This window comes from Macaca fascicularis, chromosome 10, assembly GCF_037993035.2.
Source record: "Macaca fascicularis isolate 582-1 chromosome 10, T2T-MFA8v1.1".
Lineage (NCBI taxonomy): Eukaryota > Metazoa > Chordata > Mammalia > Primates > Cercopithecidae > Macaca > Macaca fascicularis.
The window spans coordinates 83,982,123-84,001,712 of NC_088384.1; the positions used below are offsets into that span (position 1 = coordinate 83,982,123).

General features: G+C 42.8%; 1 protein-coding gene across 11 annotated transcripts in view; it reads left to right on the forward strand.

The window, feature by feature from the left end:
* DNAAF9 (dynein axonemal assembly factor 9) overlaps positions 1 to 19,590 on the forward strand; it is a 164,597-nt gene that overhangs the window by 90,512 nt on the left and 54,495 nt on the right. For 8 of the 11 annotated variants that reach the window (XR_012419195.1, XM_005568456.4, XM_005568459.5 and 5 more), the window contains 3 exons: positions 123 to 173; positions 788 to 875; positions 14,593 to 14,696. Coding sequence is in view for 8 of the 11 variants with exons in the window: in XM_005568456.4 (XP_005568513.3) it covers positions 123 to 173; positions 788 to 875; positions 14,593 to 14,696 (243 nt within the window). In the remaining 3 variants the exon portion in view is untranslated. Of the gene's footprint in view, positions 1 to 122; positions 174 to 787; positions 876 to 11,940; positions 12,259 to 14,592; positions 14,697 to 19,590 lie in introns of those variants that run through there. The other 3 variants (XR_012419196.1, XR_012419197.1, XM_074004872.1) reach the window with 2 other exon arrangements.

Consider the following 19,590-nt stretch of genomic DNA (forward strand, 5'->3'; position numbering starts at 1 on the left):
ACATGGACATGGTGAAAGACTGCCCAGCCAGTGTCCTGGGAATATCTGAACACAGTGGGGAGACCTAGCAGGATTTTCCCTTGAAGTAGTGGACTGAAAATCTGCATTCCTTTTGGACACAGGTAGAAGATAATGAAGTAAAATTGTCTGAGAAAACCCAGCAAGCAGTGAGGGTAAGCAGCCTTCTTATTCTCAGTGTTAACATCATATCAAAAGATAATGTAAGCAATTCATAAAGGTATTAAAATACTTCTTCTCACTACTAATCTAAAGGATTTGCACTGTGTTGTCTTCACTTCCTATTTGCATTCCTCCCCTTCCCAGCAGAGCTTTCGAAATCACCATTTATGGGGGATACAATTAGAGGGATTCTTTATTCCATGAGGGCCTTTTGGTGTTTTTTTTTAAATCTCCCCGTAGTATTAAAAGCAGATCCCAGATTGGCCTAGACATGTAGAGCTGAGACATCAAGGCTTTAGGCCAAGGAGAAGCTGCCTCCGTTTTCACAAAGGAAATAAATCCACTGGAACATGAACCAGCATTGCAGGCTTTGATGCCTGGACTCAGAGAGAATCTTAATGTTCTTTTTCTCAGCACAAATCAAGGATGCCAGTAACCTGCCAAAGAGCCAGACAATGCCAAAGGCCATGGAATACATTGGGCATGTCTGAGCCTGACTCAGCTTTTGTAGATGGACGTATTTGGGCAGGACTTTTGATTCTGTGAATATTTATGCTATAAATCACCTGTTCTTTTTTGGGTTTTGTTTTTGTTGTTGTTTTTAAAGGGGGATGAGTCTTTCCTGGGCACTTTCCTAACAGGAGGAGAAGGAGCATATCTTTATTCCAGCAATCTACAGTCCTGGCCTGAGGAAGGTAAGGAGCTATGACTTTAATGTTCTTGGCCATGTCTGGGTCCCTCATTTGCAGATGGTAGCATGGGAGTTGTGATTAATAATACGTCTTCTATTTGAACATAATTGTGGTACAGAAATGTTTTCCTACAGCTTTTCTCTCTTGACCCACCCACTTTGTAGATGAGGAAATTTATGCTAGGAAGGGCTGATCACAGAACTGTACCTGTTCCTTTTGTTGCTGCCTGAGGTTAGTTAGCTCTCCGAATGGGCTATGGCAGCAGCATTTCCAGAAATAGAATTTGTGGACCTAAACAGAATCTGGATTCATTTATCTTACTGTGTAACAAATTACCACAAATTTAGTAGCTTAAAACAACACCCTCTTATTATCTCACAGTTCTCCAGGTCACAGTCTCCAGCAGGCTTGGCTGGACCCAGATCTCTTGAGGTCAAAATCAAGGCATCAGGCAGACTAGACTCTTATCTAGAGCCTCTGGGGAAGAATCTTCTCCCAATCTCAGCCAGGATGTTGGTTCCTTTCGCTTGTAATACTGAGGTCCCCGTTTTGTTGCTGATTGTCAAACAGGGATACTCTCAGCTCCTCCTCCCAGAAGTCCTTGCCCTTGTAAACCCCTCCATCTCAGCTATAAAGAACCTTCTTGTATTGAATCTCTCTCACACTTGGAGTCTCTCTAATTCTTCTTTGCTATCAGCATCTTAAGTTTTTGCCTATCCCAGTCCACCCTCTGGCCCCCATAATTCATGTCCCTCGTTACCTCCTACTGAGGGTCTCATCCCATTGTGGCTACAGGTCAAAGTCCTAAATCTCATGGGCTTAAATATCCGAAATCTCATGATCAAGATCATCTAAGTCCCATGTAAATGAGGCTTGGGAGAGTAATCTGTCTACAGCTCCTGACCATAGTTCCTCTCCGTGTCTGTGGACCTACAAAACTAAAGAGACAAGTCATCTGCCCGCAGCCCTCCCAGCATACAAGGTGGGACTGGCATAGACTTCAGGTTCACAAAGAGGAAAAACAGAAGGTAAAAAGGAGTCACCAGCCCAAGGCAGCTTTGAAGTCCAGCTGGGCAGACTTCAGTTCCTTGATTAGGTTTCAAGGCCTGGGAATAATTCTGGCTCTCAGCTCTGCTTCAGGGCTCTTGGTTCTACCCTGTTTGCTCTTGGTTTGCTCTGGGCTCATGGCTCCACCCTTTGGGCTTGTGGCTACACTGCTGTCATCCTTCCTTTTTCAGTGAAAGGTAGCACCTTGTTTGTAGCTGAGTAGTTTTATCAGCCTGCCTCTTGCCAGTAGAATTTTGAGGGTCCAACAGTCTCCTTCAATTTTATACTTTCTCTGTCCCTTTCAATCCAAACTGGCAGTGTTTCTGCTCGTATAAAATCCTCAAAAACCTTGTTGGTCTTGCATGGATTTTACAGGGATTTACTGCAAGTTCCTCTTTGGCTTCCTCAGAATAGCATTTTCTTATGAGTCCTATTCTTTCCCTGTTGAATATAGCCTTTATGTGAAGGAGGAGTTCTGACTTACTCTACAAATTCCTCAACCTCTACTAAGCAAATCCCTTTTCTGGATGATTTTGTTGTTCTTGTTGAAAATATTCTATCCGGTGGCAAATTCCTCTCCCTGTTCTCAGACCACTGCTTCAGCTTCTGCCCCTTCATTCACACAGAAGACAAAGCACAAGGAGTTCTGGTTTTCTGTCCACATACTGCTGGAGTGGTAATGGCGTTTGTTATCACATCTGTCCCTGCATTTCTGCCTCTCCAGATCCTGGTGCAGAGAACCCGGGAGTTAGGAACATTTGCTGAAGGTAGGGAGTATGTGGTAATACTACCAGCCTTGAGGCAAGATTGCGTAGTGTTTTAAAAGCAGATTGTAGGCACAACACAGAGGTGGTTTGTGCTCTGTCATCCTTGAGCCAATTATAATATTTAGCAGGGATATTTGCCAAAATTAGTTTGCACCTTCTTAGCAAAGGGCCTTGTTAGAAAAATAGTCTTGCATTGTACTGAGTTATCCAACAAGATTCAGTGTATCCTAAGGTCTCTGTGCAAGAATAAAGGCACAGCCAGGGATTTCTGGAGCCTTATTAGTCGTAGTCTTTTGAAAACTTGAATTTTAAACTTTCTTCATTCCTAAGGGGAATCTAGTTTAAATTAGGAGATGGTTTTCTGAGGCAGGGAAATTGAATAGAAGCAGAGAATTTAAACAGGAGTCTCCCCTTCCTGTGGATAAGCATTTTACCACTTTGGGATTCAGGTCAGGAGCTGATGTAAGTTTTGTGGGGCTTGAAGTTTATACCATTTGGGGACTCTCTTAAGGAAAATACTACAAAATGATTAGGGCTCTTCTTAGGGCCTTAGAAGGGGGCTTGGGCAGGTAAGGAGTCCTGAAGTTCAATTGTCTTTAATGTCTTTATAAATCTGCCTTTACTTGGGACTGTGATGAGCTTGAAATTTATCTGTTCCCATCCCCTGAAGATATTTATCTTCAGCTCCTCAGGATGCATTATCTTGATTGATCTTCATATCCTGAGTCCCATAGAAGGTGAAAACTTGCCTGATATTGTACAAGTTGTTATTTTTTCCATACTTTTTTTTTTTTAAGCTCCCTCACCCTGACTGAGATGTAGTACAAGTTAATGGCAGCATCTAGAGGGTAGTCCAGGTCTGGAGAATAGTACAGGTCTTCTGATTTTTCACCCAGCAATTAGTTACAGATGAAAAGAATAGTACTTCCTGGCAGGGCGCGGTGGCTCATGCCTGTAATCCCAGAACTTTGGGAGGCCAAGGCAGGCAGATCACCTGAAATCAGGAGTTTGAGACCAGCCTGACCAACATGGAGAAACCCCGTCTGTACTAAAACTACAAAATTAGCCAGGCGCGGTGGCGCATGCCTGTAATCCCAGCAACTCGGGAGGCCGAGGAAGGAGAATCGTTTGAACCCGAGAGGCACAGGTTGTGGTGAGTGGAGATTATGCCATTGCACTCCAGCCTGGGCAACAAGAGTGAAACTCCGTCTCAAAAAAAGAAAAAAGAATAGTACTTCCTTTACCTTGAAGTTTTTTCAGCTCTAGAACTGTTTCTGTTCACCAGTTAGTGGCGTCGGCTATCACAAGATGTCTTGCTTTTCAAATTCCCATTCGTTCATGTCCTTCATGTGCCCTTCTCCTCCCCGCCCTGCTGTCTGTGGCCAGGCAGGCTGCCCAGTACCTAATCCTCAGGAACCTGCTTTAGAGTTTTGCCACACATGCCCATATCCCCAGACAATATCTTGTTTTGAACTTAATACAAATAGAATCATACTGTAGACCTGCTTTTTTTGCTCGATATTCCTAGGATTCATCCAGTTTGTTGTATGTAAGCCATATAGCTTACTCATTTTCATGGCCCTATAGTATTCGTTTTTGCAAGCATGCACTATCATTTTGACTCTTGGTGGACATGTGGGTTTTTTATAGTTTTTGTGCTAGGTGCAGTGGCTTGTGCCTGTAATCCCAGCTTCTCAGAGGCTGAAGCGGGAGGATCACTTGAAGCTAGGAGTTCAAGACCAGCCTGGGCAACAGAGTGAGACTCTTGTTGCTACAAAATAATTTTTTTAATTAGCCAGCGTCTGTAATCCCAGCACTTTGGGAGGCTGAAGCAGGAAGATTGCTTGAGTCCAACAGTTCAAGACCAGCGAGACCCCATCTCTACCAAAAAAAAAAAAATTAGCCAGGCATGGTGGCATATTCCTGTAGTCCCATATATTTGGAAGACTGAGACTGGAGAGTGACTTGAGCCCAGGAGTTCAAGGCTGCAGTAAGCTATGATCTCACCACTGTACTCCAACCTGGCTCACAGAGCAAGACCCTAACTCTAAAAAATAAGTAAATATAGGCTTTTTTAGGTATTGCAGACTGTACTGTTATGAGCATTCTTGTGCGTGTCTCTTGGTCCACATGGGCAAATGTTTCTGTAGGGTTGGAATGAGGAGTAAAAATTTGGAATTTTAGTATGAGCCCACATATGGCTTTTTTAAATGAGGCCAAACTGTTTTACAAATTGATTGTCCCAAATTATACTTCCAGCAGCAGCATACAGGTATTTGAGTTTTTCCATATTCTGGCCAACACTTGCTGTTTTGCCACTGTGGTGAGTGTGCAGTGCTGTATTATTAGTATTTTAATTTACATTTCTCTTATTATTAGTGAACCATCTTTATTTATTGGCCAAGCCATTATACTTCCCTTCTGTTAAATGCTTGTTCTTGTTTTTTGCTCATGTTTCTTTTAGATTGTCTTTTTCTTGTTTATTTTAGGAATTTTTTTTTTTTTTCTTGAGACTAAGTCTCACTCTGTTGTCCAGGCTGGGGTGCAGTGGCGCAATCTCAGCTCACTGCAACCTCCACCTCCCAGGTTCAAGCAATTCTCATGCCTCAGCCTCCCGAGTAGCTGGGACTACAGGCGCGCAACAACATGCCCAGCTAATTTTTGTATTTTTAATAGAGATGGGGTTTCGCCATGTTGGCCAGGCTGGTTTTGAACTCCTGACCTCAGGTCATCTGCCCGTCTCAGCCTCTGAAGGTGCTGGGATTACAGTCGTGACCCACTGCGCCTGGCCTATTTTAGGAATTCTTTCTTTTCTTTCTTTCTCTTTCTCTTTTTCTTTCTCTTTCTTTCTTTCTGTCTCTCTCTCTCTCTCTCTCTCTCTTTCTCTAGTTCGTTTGTTCATTCATCTTTTCTTGATGGAGTTTCACTCTTGTTGCCTGGGCTGGAGCGCAATGGCATGATCTCAGCTCACTGCAACCGCTACCTCCCAGGTTTAAGCGATTCTCCTGCCTCAGCCTCCCAAGTAGCTGGGATTACAGACGTGCACCACCATGCCTGACTAATTTTGTATTTTTAGTAGAGGTAGGGTTTCTCTATGTTGGTCAGGCTGGTCTCGAACTCCCAACTTCAGGTGATCAGCCTGCCGCAGCCTCCCAAAGTTCTGAGATTACACGTGAGCCACTGTGCCTGGCCAGGAATTTTTTATAGATTTTTGATACTAATTATTTGTCAATTCAGTATATTGCAAATATTTTCTTTCACCTGGTGGCTTGTCTTATTTTATTTCTGATGCTTTTTAATGAATAAAAGTTCTTAATTTTAATGTAATCAAGATAATCTTTTCCTATGTGATTCATGTATTTTAGATCTATTGAGGCTTTTTCTGTTGAATTATAAAAATACAATTTTTCAAAGAATCCACCTGGATTGCTCTTTGAAAATGATATGAGATAGGAGTCTAATTTCACTTTTTAAATGTGGGTAGCCACCTGTCTCAGCAACAATTATTGAAAAATCATTCTTTTCCCACTGATCGGCAGTGCCAGCTTTGTTATAAATCAAGTCTCTTTATGTGTGCGTCTATTCACAGGCTCTCTGTTCTGTTCCATTATTCAGTTTCTCCCTGAGAAAATACCACATTGTCTTATTTTAGATAGATAACATATTTCTATATGGTGTCTTAGTCCACTTGGGATGCCATAACAAAATACCACAGACTGAGTGGATTAAACAGTAGAAATTTATTTCTCACAGTCTGGAGGCTGGGAAGTCCAGGTTCAAGGTGCTGGCAAGGCAGGTTTCATCCTGAGGCCTCTTCTCTTGACCAGTAGAGGCTGCCTGTCACTGTGTGCCCACATGACTCCTCCTCTGTGCATACATGGTAGGAGCTAAGCACTCTGGTAGCTCTTATTAAGGGCACTACATCCCAATAGACCTTGCCCCACATTCATGACCTCATCACATTCATGACCTCATCTACCCCTATTTCCTTCCAAAAGCCCGATCTCCAGATAACACCACTTTTGGGGTTAAGGCTTCAACATTGGAATTTTGGAGAGGACACAAACATTCAGTCTCTAATGTGATAAGGCAAGTTCCCACCTTTTTTTTCTTCTTCAGGAGTATCTTAGCTGTTCTTAGCACTTTGCTCAAAGTTATTGACATTTTTGTGTTGGCTTTTCAGGATTTTCAGAAAACTTGTTGGGTTTTTTTTTTTTTTTCTGAAATTGTGTTCAATTAAAAGATCACTTTGGAGAGAACTGTCATTTTTACCATGTCAAGTAAACCTGAGTTTTCCAGTTCATGAATGTGATGTGTATTTATGTCTTTTTAATGCCTATTAATATAGCGTTATAATTTTCTCATTATTTTATATCTTTTTTGCTGTCAGAAATATCTTTTACGATTATACTTTTGATGCTTTATCTAGGATTATAATCCTAAATTATGGTAGAATTGCTGGTTATAGGATTAACTGTATTTAATATTCATATATTTACTTTGTATTCCTTAATCTTATTCTTTATTAATTCTAATAATCTAGATTCTTCGGAGTTTTACTTGTAGGCACTCATATGATCTATCAATTATGATGGCTTTATTTCTTCCTTTCCAATTATATTTCTTTGTCTTGCCTTCACTGGCTCAGACCACTAGTACATCATGGAGTAGAAGTAATGATAACAGGCATTCTTGTGTTATTCCTGTCTAGCAGAGAGAGCTTTACCGCTTCCTCTGTGTTTTGATACTTGTGGGTTTTTTTTTTTTTTTTTTTGGTAGTTACCTTTATTGCAGTAAAAACATTCCCCTTTCATTGCAAGTTTAATAAGCTTTTATCATGACTGTTTCTTGATTTTTATTAGTGCTTTTTTCCTGCACTTACAACTTTGTTCCTTTAATCTGTTAACATAATAAACTACTATATTACTTGATTTTTTAAATGTTAATTCTACATCGTTGGGAAGAGCTAACTGGATCATTATTTTTAATATACTGCTAGACTCAGTTTGCTAATAGTTTCGTTAGGATTATTACATCATAAATGGGATTAACTGTTTTTCCTTTTTTGTATTGTAATTTCTGGTTTAGGATCAGATTTTCTAGCCAAGGAGTATTCTCTTTTGTACTTCCTTACTGTGAAATATTATGTATGAGATTTGAATTATTTTTTGACTCTTAGTACTTGCCTATGAAACACTGAAGGCATGATTTATTTTTTAAGGAAAGGTTTTTAACTACTGATTTAGTTTCTTTAATGATTATGGAGTTAGTCAGGTTTTGAATTTCTACTTGATCAGTCTTGGAAACTTAGAATTTTCTAGGAATTTTTTTCCTTTTATCTAAGTTTTTCAGATTTTTGGTAAAAGACAAAATTTTTCAAATTTCTGTACTTTAAAGACATTGCCCCACCCCTGTCTTCTTGCTTTTGTATTATTTTTAAGCAGAAATCTACTGCTATCCTTATCTTTGTTTGCTTCTTTCTTTTTTTGTTTTTTTTTGTTTGTTTGTTTGTTTGTTTGTTTGTTTTTGAGACAGAGTTCCACTCTTGTTGCCCAAGCTGGAGTGCAATGGCACGATCTCAGCTCCCGGCAACCTCCACCTCCCGGGTTCAAGCAATTCTCCTGCCTCAGCCTCCCGCATGTGCCACCACACCTGGCTAATTTTGTATTTTTAGTAGAGATGGGGTTTCTTCATGTTGGTCGGGCTGGTCTCGAGCTCCCAATCTCAGGTGATCCACCCTCCTCGGCCTCCCAAAATTCTGGGGTTTCAAGAGTAAGCCACTGCGCCCGGGCTGTTTCTATGTAAGATATCCTTTTCCCCCAACTGCTTATCACTGATTTTAGGCAGTTTGGTTTTAAAAAATTTTTTTTCAGCAATTTGGTTTTGATGTGATTTGGTGTGGTTTTCTTCATGTTTTTTTTGTTTGTTTTTTGTTTTAAGATGGAGTTTCACTTGCCACCCAGGTTGGAGTGTAGTGGCATAATTCGGCTCACTGCAGCCTCTGCCCCCTATGTTCAAGTGATTCTCCTGCCTTAGCCTCCCAAGTAACTGAGACTACAGGCACCCACCACCATACTCAGCCTAAATTTTTTGTGTTCTTAAAAACGGGGTTTCACCATATTGACCAGGCTAGTCTCAAACTCCTGACCTCAGGTGATCCGCCCACCTCAGCCTCCCAAAGTACTGGGATTACAGGCATGAGCCACTGCACCAGCTTCTTCATGGTTTTTGTGCTTTGGATTTTTTTAGCTTCTTGGATGGGTGGGTTTATAATCTTCCTCAAATGCAGAAGCTTATCAGCCATTTTTTTTTTTAAACGTTTCTGCCCTCCTCTTCAGGAATTCCTATTACATATGTATCGGGCTGCTTGAAGTTGGCCCACAGATCCCTGATGTTCCCTACTATTGTGATCAGGGTTTTTTCTCTTTGTGTTTTGTTTTGCATAGTTTCTACTTCTGTTTATTCTAATTTACTCACCTCTTCTTCGGCATTGTCTACTGCCATTAATCTCATCCAGTGTATTTTTCTTCTTAGACATTGTATTTTTCATATTTAGAAGTTTGATTTGAATCTTTTTTATATCTTTTATGTCTCAAACTAATATGGTTCATTCTTTTCTCCAGCTTATTAAACGTGATACAGTTATATCTGTTTTAGTAACTTTTTCTTATTTTATTATTATTTTTTAATAGAGATGGGGTCTCATTATGTTGTCCATGCTGATTTCAAACTCCTGGCCTCAAACAGTCCACCCATCTCAGCCTCCCAAAGTGCTGGGATTACAGGCATGCACCCCTGTGCCCAACCAATAACTTTTTCTTCTAATCTTATTACCTGGTCTTGCTTTTTAAAGCTTTATTAGGCAGGAAGCAGAGCAACATTTGACTTAGGACTAATTTTACCCCACTACTGTAGCAAAATCCTTTTCAGTACTCTACCCAATATCCCTATGAAGTATGAGGTTTTCCTCTGTGGCTGATGAGAATGGGCAGAATTTCCATTGTGAGGGATGTATTGATGTTTGCTGTTTGACATATGAATATCCAGTTTTTGCAGCACCATTTGTTGAAAAGACTCTTCTTTCTCTTTTGAATTGTCTTTTCACCTTTGTTGAAAATCAGTAGACCATATATGTATGGGTTCTATTGTTTCCTACAGGCATCAGTGAATGGTTGGTGCTTAGGCAGCTCCTTCACTCTCCCTACAGTGATTTACAGATTCCAGAGTGTTTTTACATTGGGCAGAAATTGTTAGCAATGCAGAGCAGGATCCTGGACCCATTGAAACATGGGACGGTGAATACATCCTGAGAACCCTGGGGACCAATCTGGCTTTCACCTTTGTGTGTTGGAGAGGCCCAGGCCAGCGGTGGTTTGCTCTCTGCTGCCATATTTCTGCACCCTCTCATGTGTTGACTTGTGTCCATCTGAAGCTATTGAGGGACACTTTTTAAAAATTTCTTGAGAAGAAGTCTCACTCTGTCATCCAGGCTGGAGTGCAGTGGTGTGATCTTGGCTCACTATAGCCTCTGCCTCCTGGGTTCAAGCAATTCTTGTGCCTCAGCCACTCAAGTAGCTGGATTACAGGCATATGGCACCACGCCTGGCTAATTTTTTTATTTTATATTATTATTATCATTATTTTAGTAAAGATGGAGTTTCACCATGTTGGCTAGGCTGGTCTCGATCTCCAGGCCTCATGTGAAGCTCCCACCTCAGCCTCCCAAAGTGCTGGGACTACAGGCATGAGCCGCTGCACCTGGCTGGAGGGACACTTTAAAAACGAAGGTTTTGGTCTGGCACGATGGCTCACACCTGTAATCCCAGCACTATGGGAGGCTGAGGCGGGCAGATCACCTGAGGTCAGGAGTTCGAGACCAGCCTGGCCAACATGATGAAACCCCATCTCTACTAAAAATACAAAAATTAGCCAGACCATGGTGGTGCGTGCCTGTAATCCCAGCTACTCGGGAAGCTGAGGCACGAGAATCGCTTGAACCTGGGAGGCAGAGATTGCAGTGAGCCGAGATTGCACCACTACACTCCAGCCAGGGCAACAGAGTGAGACTGCTTCTCAAAAAAAAAGTAAAGTTTTGTACAGCACTGAGCATGAAGGAACTGTTTGGCTGCCTATTACTTGTAACATGGGTCACATTCAGGAACAGAATGTCAAGAGAAGTAAGCAAGTCACAGAAGAATACATGATTAGGATTTCATTTATATAAAAACAAAAACAGACAAAACTAAGTAATACACAGTTTACAGATACATTCAAGTGTGGTAAAACCATCCAGAATTCAGGATGCTGTTCCCCATTGGGTGGAAGAGAAGGACTGTCATTGAGGAAGGACATCCAGGGGGTTTCAACGGTGCTAGTAATGCTCAATTTCTTAGGCCCGGTAGTGAGTGCATAGACATCTGGGTTTTGTTGTTGTTGCTTTGTGTTTTTTGGGGGGGTTTTTTTTGTTTTTTGTTTTTTTTCTTTAAACCTTGTGCGTACATTTCACACACATATATAGACACAGGATGAAAATCATCTAGCCATTGCATCATAAATTGCCCCAGCAGTGATAAATGTTTCCTCTTCCCATAGACTGGGCTGTTGGAAGATATGTATTTGTACAGCCAGTTTTCTGAAAGAGGAAAGCCAAATTCTTCATTGGCATTTGCTTGGTATCTTGGTTTACCCTGAGGGCTTATCCCTCTTTTGTTGAACTTCCAGGGATGCAGAGCTCAATCAAAGGCAGAACCAAACCGCAGTCCTCCTGGTTTTGGGGCAGTAATGAGAAACTTTCTCTTATCCTGGATTTTCAGACTTATAGATTAGAGGAGAAAGGACAGAGCTCATCCACTAAGGACACCAAGGATGGCACAAAAAGTCAGGGAGATCTCCTCAGGAGTTGGCTGCCCTGGCCCCTGTGAACCCCTGCAAAGGCATGGCCCTCAGACCACTGTCTGACAGTCAAGAGTCCAGAGCAGATACCAGAAAGGTTATTGCTTCAAGTGGATTAGGATCCGAGACCAGAGCACAGGCACTGGGCCACCCAGTAAGTCACTTCACTTATCTCATGTGTGCTCTGAGAATAATGACAGAATTACTGCTCACAGAGCCAGGCTAAGGGGCAGCTGTGATCACAGGACAGATCACAGGACAGTACTGAAATTAGATCCTGTTTACTGAGACCTTGCCTTGGCCAATGCCCCATAATGAGTGCTTTTCCAGCACTGTCTTGTGAATTTGTCTTCCTCTTTTCGATTTTGTTTTGAGGCTTCAGAGTCTAGTGGGAGAGGAAATGCTGGAGATGACCTCGCTCATCCTTTCCCGTCTTCTTATTGAGTAGATGGAATGTGCCAGCTTCTCCAATCTGTGCTTTTTTCTGGAAGCTTCAGGATTTTGAGGTTTGTCCAGGAGGCCTTTCGAGTAGCACCGGACTTGTTTCTGAAAATGTTCACTTCAAAAGTACACAGGTAGAGAGGTACCCAGGACAGGGAAGGGTGCAGGTACTAAGCACTCAGCAGTAGGAGCAGTTTCTACCTCATGACACCTGTGGAGCCCTCGTATCTCTGGAAAGAGTAAGTAGAGTCATCTTGTGGCAGGAGTTGGTGGGGTTGTGGTTTTAGGAGAGTGTTAAAGGTCTGGAATGAGCTCTGTAGGCTGATGGAAGGGGTAGGGAGACAGCAGTAAACAGGCTGTGGGACAGCACTGTGGCCTATTGTGGTTGAGGGAGCAGAGAAGGCACATCGTCAGATTCACCACAGCTGGGCTTTGGACAGGGGAGAATTGAAAGAAAAAAAGGCATGAGAGAACTGAAGGCACCAGCGTGGTGTAGTGTCTTTGGCATCAGACAAACCTGTATTCTATACCTGGCTCCACCACCAAGTAATACTGTGATTTTGGGGGAAATCTCTCTAAGCTTGAGTTTTCTCATCTGTCCTATGAGAAAAAAACAATACCACCTCTTACAATTGTGAAAACAGAAAACTATAATGTATGACATGTGTGGTGCTTAGTAAATACTGCATGAAACCTGTTCCCATTCCTTTCTTTTAACAGAACAAAGATTAAAGGTAAGTCTTGTCCCAGAAGATCTGCCCTTGATGTAGATGAGAAGAATATCAGAAATTTCTGAGCAATAGGGGAAAATGCAAGTACCGTGACTGTGAAAGCTCAGTGACATCAGAGGATGGAGTGTGGGGAGGGAGACAGCTAAAAGGGGGATGGGGTGCTGGAGTCAGAGAGTAGCTGCTGAGCTGGAGATTTCAGAAGTTACTCTGGGTTCAGCTTTACTGCTCTAAGAAGGAATGGAAGTGTTTGCATTGGAGGGGAAGACTGAGCACATTCAGAGTGATTGGAAATATGGCATGGTCAAGAGGGCAGTAGGTGTGAGCGGTAGAGGGAGGGGCTTGTGTCTCTAGAGGAATGAAAGTATCATGCTGTGGTGTTGGGGAGAATGGCCTGGGAGCAGCATGGAGGAACTTTGGGGTTGGTACAGGATGAGGCTGAGGCATGAGTAGCTTCCTTTTCAGAGGGCCTCAGAAAAAGGCAGTATGCACAGAAAGCCAAGCTACTTGTTGGAGAGTAGAGGTTTCCAGAGCTTGAACCTGGATAGTTGCTGGCTGTGGCTGCCACAGATTTTAAAGTTGGCATGTCCCTCTGACTGGGCATCTGGTTCTTCCATGAGAGGCAGATGCCAGTTCTTCTTGTACCTAAAAACCGCCTCCTTCTCCCTTCACTTCTCCTGTCTGCTGTGAACACATACTAACTAGGCCCCTCCCTTCCTTCTGATACCTCACCTCCTCAGGAAGCTTCAAAGCTTGCAGTCTCTAGATTCCTCACCCAGGATGCGAATGCAGCCCTCAGACTCCTGGCCTTCGCTATTCTTGTCATTCCAGTCTCCAGAGCTTTGCACTGCTTTTCTGGAGCTACAACTCAAGGAATCGGTCTCACTTATTTATCTCTTGACCTTTGCCTTGGCAATGAGGTCTTAATGACAATAAACTCAAACCTGTGCCTTGAGCTTTAAGAACTACTTCATCTCCTCTCTGTATGCAGAAACATGGAAAGAAAAGCTGTTATAGGAATGGAAGATTCAGCTTGGACCAGCCCCAGAGAGCAGCTTCACCTAGGAGTCTTATGGGTGCTCTGGGTGCTGCTTTTGTGTCTCCAAAGCAAGCCCAGGCCCAGCATTAATCTTTGTCATCTTAGTTGTCCATCTTTTCCATGGTCTGCTCCCTAGGGCCTATACCTAGCTGCTGTATATGACCTTGACCATCCAGGACACAACAGCTCTCCTTAGACTTGAATCCTTGTTCTGAGCAACCCACATCCGTGTCCACCTGCCACCCGTCTTGCTTTTGTGAACTACAGAAGAGCAACCCCCCAGTGTCTGTAGAACCTACTCATTACCTAACTCAAATGTTCCATTGCTGGGCACAGGGACCTTAAGCTCCCTTCACCAGTCTTCAGCTGAGAGTCGAATGCTCCTTCTCGGGCCCTAAGTGAGGGATGTGGTCTCTCTAGGGCTGAGCCAGCTTCTGGCAAAGCAGAAGAAAGGAAAATCTGTAAACTCAGTATATGGAGCAGATATACCCAAAGTCTTTTTTAGTGTGTTTCCCTGGAAGATACTCATAAGGGAATGTGAATTTTGCTTCTCCCCATTAGCTGATAGTTTATTCACTTGTTTTTTCTAATTCTTACGCAGAGACTGCATCTGATGCCTCGTTTCCTTCTGAGGCTCTAGGAGGTTACTTTGGCTTCCTCAGAGCACAGGGCTCAGTATACAAATTGCATAACGTAATTGCTACTGATACTGGCCTCTAGTTACCACACTGCTGTGCAAGAGGACATTGGAATCTGACCCAAAGCACCCAGCCCTCCAGCTCTGACCAACTCTCTTTTCCTTCCAGGGAATGTTCATTTCTTCTCTAGTGGCCTTCTGTTTTCTCACTGTCGTCATGGAAGTATCATCATTTCCAAGGATCACATGAATTCCATTTCCTTCTATGATGGGGTAGGTGTTTTACTAGTCAGTGGCTTTTTTGGTCGGAAAGTTCCTCACACTTTTGAGGGGAAAACTAAATAACTCCTGTTTCCCCTCCACTACCACGGGGCAGTATGTCAGGAACCAGCATAGCCACTGAGGCAGTCAGGGAGGGAGGTTGTGGAGAGGCCTGGGCATTCTCAAGACACTTATGAGCCTCGTCAACCTCACTGCTCTGTAAAGGGCTTACCTAGAAAGGGCTTCTGGTCAGAAGGGCCAGCAGCTCCCCATGCCCAATTCATTCATCCTAACTGAGAAGGCCTCTGGTGGCCCCTCTCAGCTGGCCTCCAGGCCCAGGGACACAAGGCTCACCCACTGAAAAACCAGAAAGGAGCTACATCCTGTGGTATTGATGAGGCTTCACATACACATTAGCATGGACAGGATTGTAAGTGAGCCAGAGAGAGAGAGAAATGGCTCACTTTCCCTGTGAGAGTTTAACCCCTCCTCCCTCATACACCCAGACTTCCTCTCCAGCTCTGTAAAAGTTCCACCGTCCTGTAACAGTCCTCTAAGTTCACCAGGCTGCACCAACACTTCCCCTTCACCTTAAGGGGAAGAGGGTAGCGATGAATTTCTCCTAGCCTTTACTCTGTGGCCAAGGCACAGCTTGTCTCAGTGCAACACCAGAGCAGAGGGCAGGCCCGCCACTCTGCCTGGTCTCAGCCTCAAAACCAGTCTGTCTGGGAACTAGGACAGAGACTATGTGAGGTATTTTGGTCAGATGGCTCAGAAAACAAATTCTTTGAGCAAGTTTTTCTTCCATATAGAGCCTGCAGCCTTAAAGGCTGTTCAGAAATGTAGGCAGACCAATTGGACAGATTCGATGGCCCTATTAGATTAAAGCTTTGCCGTTAGGTTAAAGAGTCTTCCAATATCAGAGAAGAAAGAATGCATCATGAAAAGCACAGTACTAGGATGATAAGTAGCTAATTTTGACAAAAAATAGATTCTTACCTCTACCAAAAATCAAAATGAACTTCTGAGGGATTAAAATTAAATATATTTAAATTTCACAAATAGAATATAAAAATGAATATTTATTAAACTTATAGGGGTTAGAAGACTTCCTAAGCTTAGAAACAATACAAGAAATTCTAAAGGAAAAATTAGTCAAATTTGACCAGTTACTGAATTTTTTTTTTTTGAGGCAGAGTTTCTCTCTGTTGCCCAGGCGGGAGTGCAGTGGTGCCATCTCAGCTCACTGCAAGCTCCACCTACCAGGTTCACGCCATTCTCCTGCCTCAGCCTCCTGAGTAGCTGGGACTACAGGTGCCCGCCACCATGCCCGGATAATTTTTTGTATTTTTAGTAGAGACGGGGTTTCACTGTGTTAGCCAGGATAGTCTCGATCTCCTGACCTCGTGGTCCGCCCACCTCGGCCTCCCAAAGTGCTGGGATTACAGGTGTGAGCCACGGCACCCGGCTGACCAGTTACTGATTTTTAAAAATTTTTTGCTGACGGTTTAACTTATTGAAGTGTACTGTAAATACAACTAACTGTATTGATTTAAAACTTTGGCAGATGTGTACATTCATGAAACCAGCTTTACAATCAAACCAAAATATTTCCTCATGCCCTTTTACAGATCATCTTTCCCTCCACTCCTGGGTTCAGACAACCACTGATTAGCTTTTGTCACTATATATTAGTTTGCATTTTCTAAAATGTTATATAAATGAACATCATCTATTCTGTATCCTTTGAGTCTGACATTTTCCACTTAACATAGTGATTTTTAGATTCATCCATGTTGTGTATGTAAATAGCTGTGTTCTCTTTATTGCTAAGTAGTATTCCATTGTATGGGTATATCATAAAATTTATCAGACTAATTAGTAATACAAAACCCTTTAAAAAGTATTTTAGGGGATGGGGAGGGGTTGATCAATGAATACAAAGTTAGAAAGGATGAGTAAGTTCTAGTGTTCTGTTGCACAGTAGGGTGCCTGCAGTCAACAGTAAGGTGTTTAGATCTCAAAATAGCTAGAAGAGAAGATTCTGAATGATAAATGTTTGAGGTGATGGATTTATCGTTCATTACCCTGATTTAATCATTGCATAGGCCGGGCGCGGTGGCTCACGCCTGTAATCCCAGCACTTTGGAAGGCCGAGGCAGGCGGATCACAAGGTCAGGAGATCGAGACCATGGTGAAACCCCGTCTCTACTAAAAATAGAAAAAAAATTAGCCGGGCGCAGTGGCGGGCGCCTGTAGTCCCAGCTACTCGGGAGGCTGAGGCCAGAGAATGGCGTGAACCCGGGAGGCGGAGCTTGCAGTGAGCCGAGATTGCGCCACTGCACTCCAGCCTGGGTGACAGAGCGAGACTCCGTCTCAAAAAAAAAAAAAAAAAAAAAAAAAATCATTACATAATGTATACATGTATTGAAACAATACATTATACCCCATAAATATGTGCATATTATGTATTAATTAAAAATAAAAAATAATTTTTTATGGCCAGGCACAGTGGCTCATGCCTGTAATCCCAGTACTTTGGGAGACTGGGGCAGGTGGATCACCTGAGGTCAGGAGTTCAAGACCAGCCTAGCCAACATGGTGAAACCCCATCTCTACTAAACAAAAATTAACTGGGCGTGGTGGTACACGCCTGTAATCCAGGCTACTTGGGAGGCTGAGGCAGCAGAATCACATCAACCTGGGAGGCCGAGGTTGCAGTGAGCCGAGATCGCACCACCGCACTCCAGCCTGGGCTACAGAGTGAGAATGTCGCAAAAAAAAAAAAAAATATATATATATATATATATATTTTTTTTTTTTAGTAATTTTTAAAAAGTATTTCAAAAGACAAATTTTTAAAATTGGGAAAAACGGCCGGGCGCGGTGGCTCAAGCCTGTAATCCCAGCACTTTGGGAGGCCGAGACGGGCGGATCATGAGGTCAGGAGATCGAGACCATCCTGGCTAACACAATGAAACCCCGTCTCCACTAAAAATACAAAAAAAAAAAAATTAGCCGGGCGTGGTGGCGGCGCCTGTAGTCCCAGCTACTCGGGAGGCTGAGGCAGGAGAATGGCGGGAACCCGGGAGGCGGAGCTTGCAGTGAGCCGAGATTGCGCCACTGCACTCCAGCCTGGGCGACAGAGCGAGACTCCGCCTCAAAAAAAATAAAAATAAAAATAAAAAAATAAAATAAAATTGGGAAAAACATTTTTGGTGATTTAGACAAATGAGTTAATATTTTTTTTCTGCAAAGAGTTGTATCTTTATTAACATGGAAACACTGAGTCCCAGGTCAGGGGTGTTCAGAGGACATGAGGCTACTTAACAGATAGAAGAAATTACATCAGAAACAAGCTCCTGCTGTCATATGTAACAGTAAACTAGCATTTATTGTTAAATTATACTAATATAGTGTTAAAGTATACTAACTTATACTAAGGAACTGTTGGCAGAGGAAAACTGGAATAGCTCATGTCAAGCCATGGGGGTGGCCCAAGAGGGTGAGAGAGTGAGTGCAGTCACTGGAAATGTTTACTGACAGTATATGATAACATGGCTGATGGTAATGATAAATTAAGTTTTAAAAACAGGATATGGGGCTGGGCGTGGTGGCTCACGCCTGTAATCCTAGCACTTTGGGAGGCTGAGAAGGGCGGATCACCTGAGGTCAGGAGTTCGAGACCAGCCTCACCAGCATGGTGAAATGCCGTCTCTACTAAAAATACAGAAATTAGCTGTGCATGGTACTGCGTGCCTGTGGTCCCAGGTACTCGGGAGACTGAGGCAGGAGAATCACTTTAACCCGGGAGGGGGAGGTTGCAGTGAGCCGAGATTGCACCATTGTACTCTAGCCTGGGCACCAAGGCTGGTGAAACTCCATCTCAAAAAAGAAAAAAAAAAAAAAGGCCCAGCATGATGGCATGTGCCTGAAGTCACAGCTATTTGGGAGACTTAGGTGGGAGGATCACTTGAGCCCGGAAGTTCGAGGTTGCAATGAGCTCGCACTTGCAATGAGCTATGATTGTACCACTGGACTCCAGCCTGGGAGACAGAGCAAAACCCTGTCTCTGAAAAAAAAAAAAAACGGAAAACGCAAGTACTAAATGTTAGCTATAGTTGGGTTTAGGTGATGAGACTTTCGATTAATTTTTTTTAACTTTCCTCTCTGTTCTATTTTTATAATTTTTTTCAAAATGAGTTTCATTTCTATGCCCTACCAGTGAACAATCTGAGAAAGATATTAATAAAACAATTCCAGGGCTGGATGCAGTGGCTGAAGCCTGTAATGCCAGCACTTTGGGAGGCCAAGGCAGGTGGATCACTTGAGTCCAGGACTTTGAGACAAGCCTGGGTAATGTGGTGAAACTCCATCTCTACAAAAGATGATGATGATGATTATTATTATTTAGATGGAGTCTTGCTCTGTCACCCAGGCTGGAGTGCACCCAGCCTCAAAAAATTTTTTAAAATTAGTGGGGCATGGTGGCACATGTCTGTAGTCCCAAGCTACTTGAGAGGTGAGGTGGGGGGATCTCCTGAGCCCGGGAGGCAGCAGTTGCAGTGAGCTATGATCATGCCACACTGTGCTCTAGCCTGAGCAACAGAGTGAGACCCTGTCTCAAAAAAGAAAACAATTCAATTTACATTAGCATCAAAAACAGTAAAGTACTAAGGAGTAAATTTAACCAAGAAAATGAGAGATTTGTACACTGAAAATTGTAAAATATTGCAGAAAAATTAAAGAAAACCTAAATGAAGGAAAAACATCCATGTTCATGAATCAGAAGACTTAATATTAAGACAATACTGCCCAACGCAACCTACAGGTTCAGTGCCATCCGTATCAAAATCCCAATGGCATTTTTTGCAGATAGGAAAACCCTGCCGGACGTGGTGGCTCA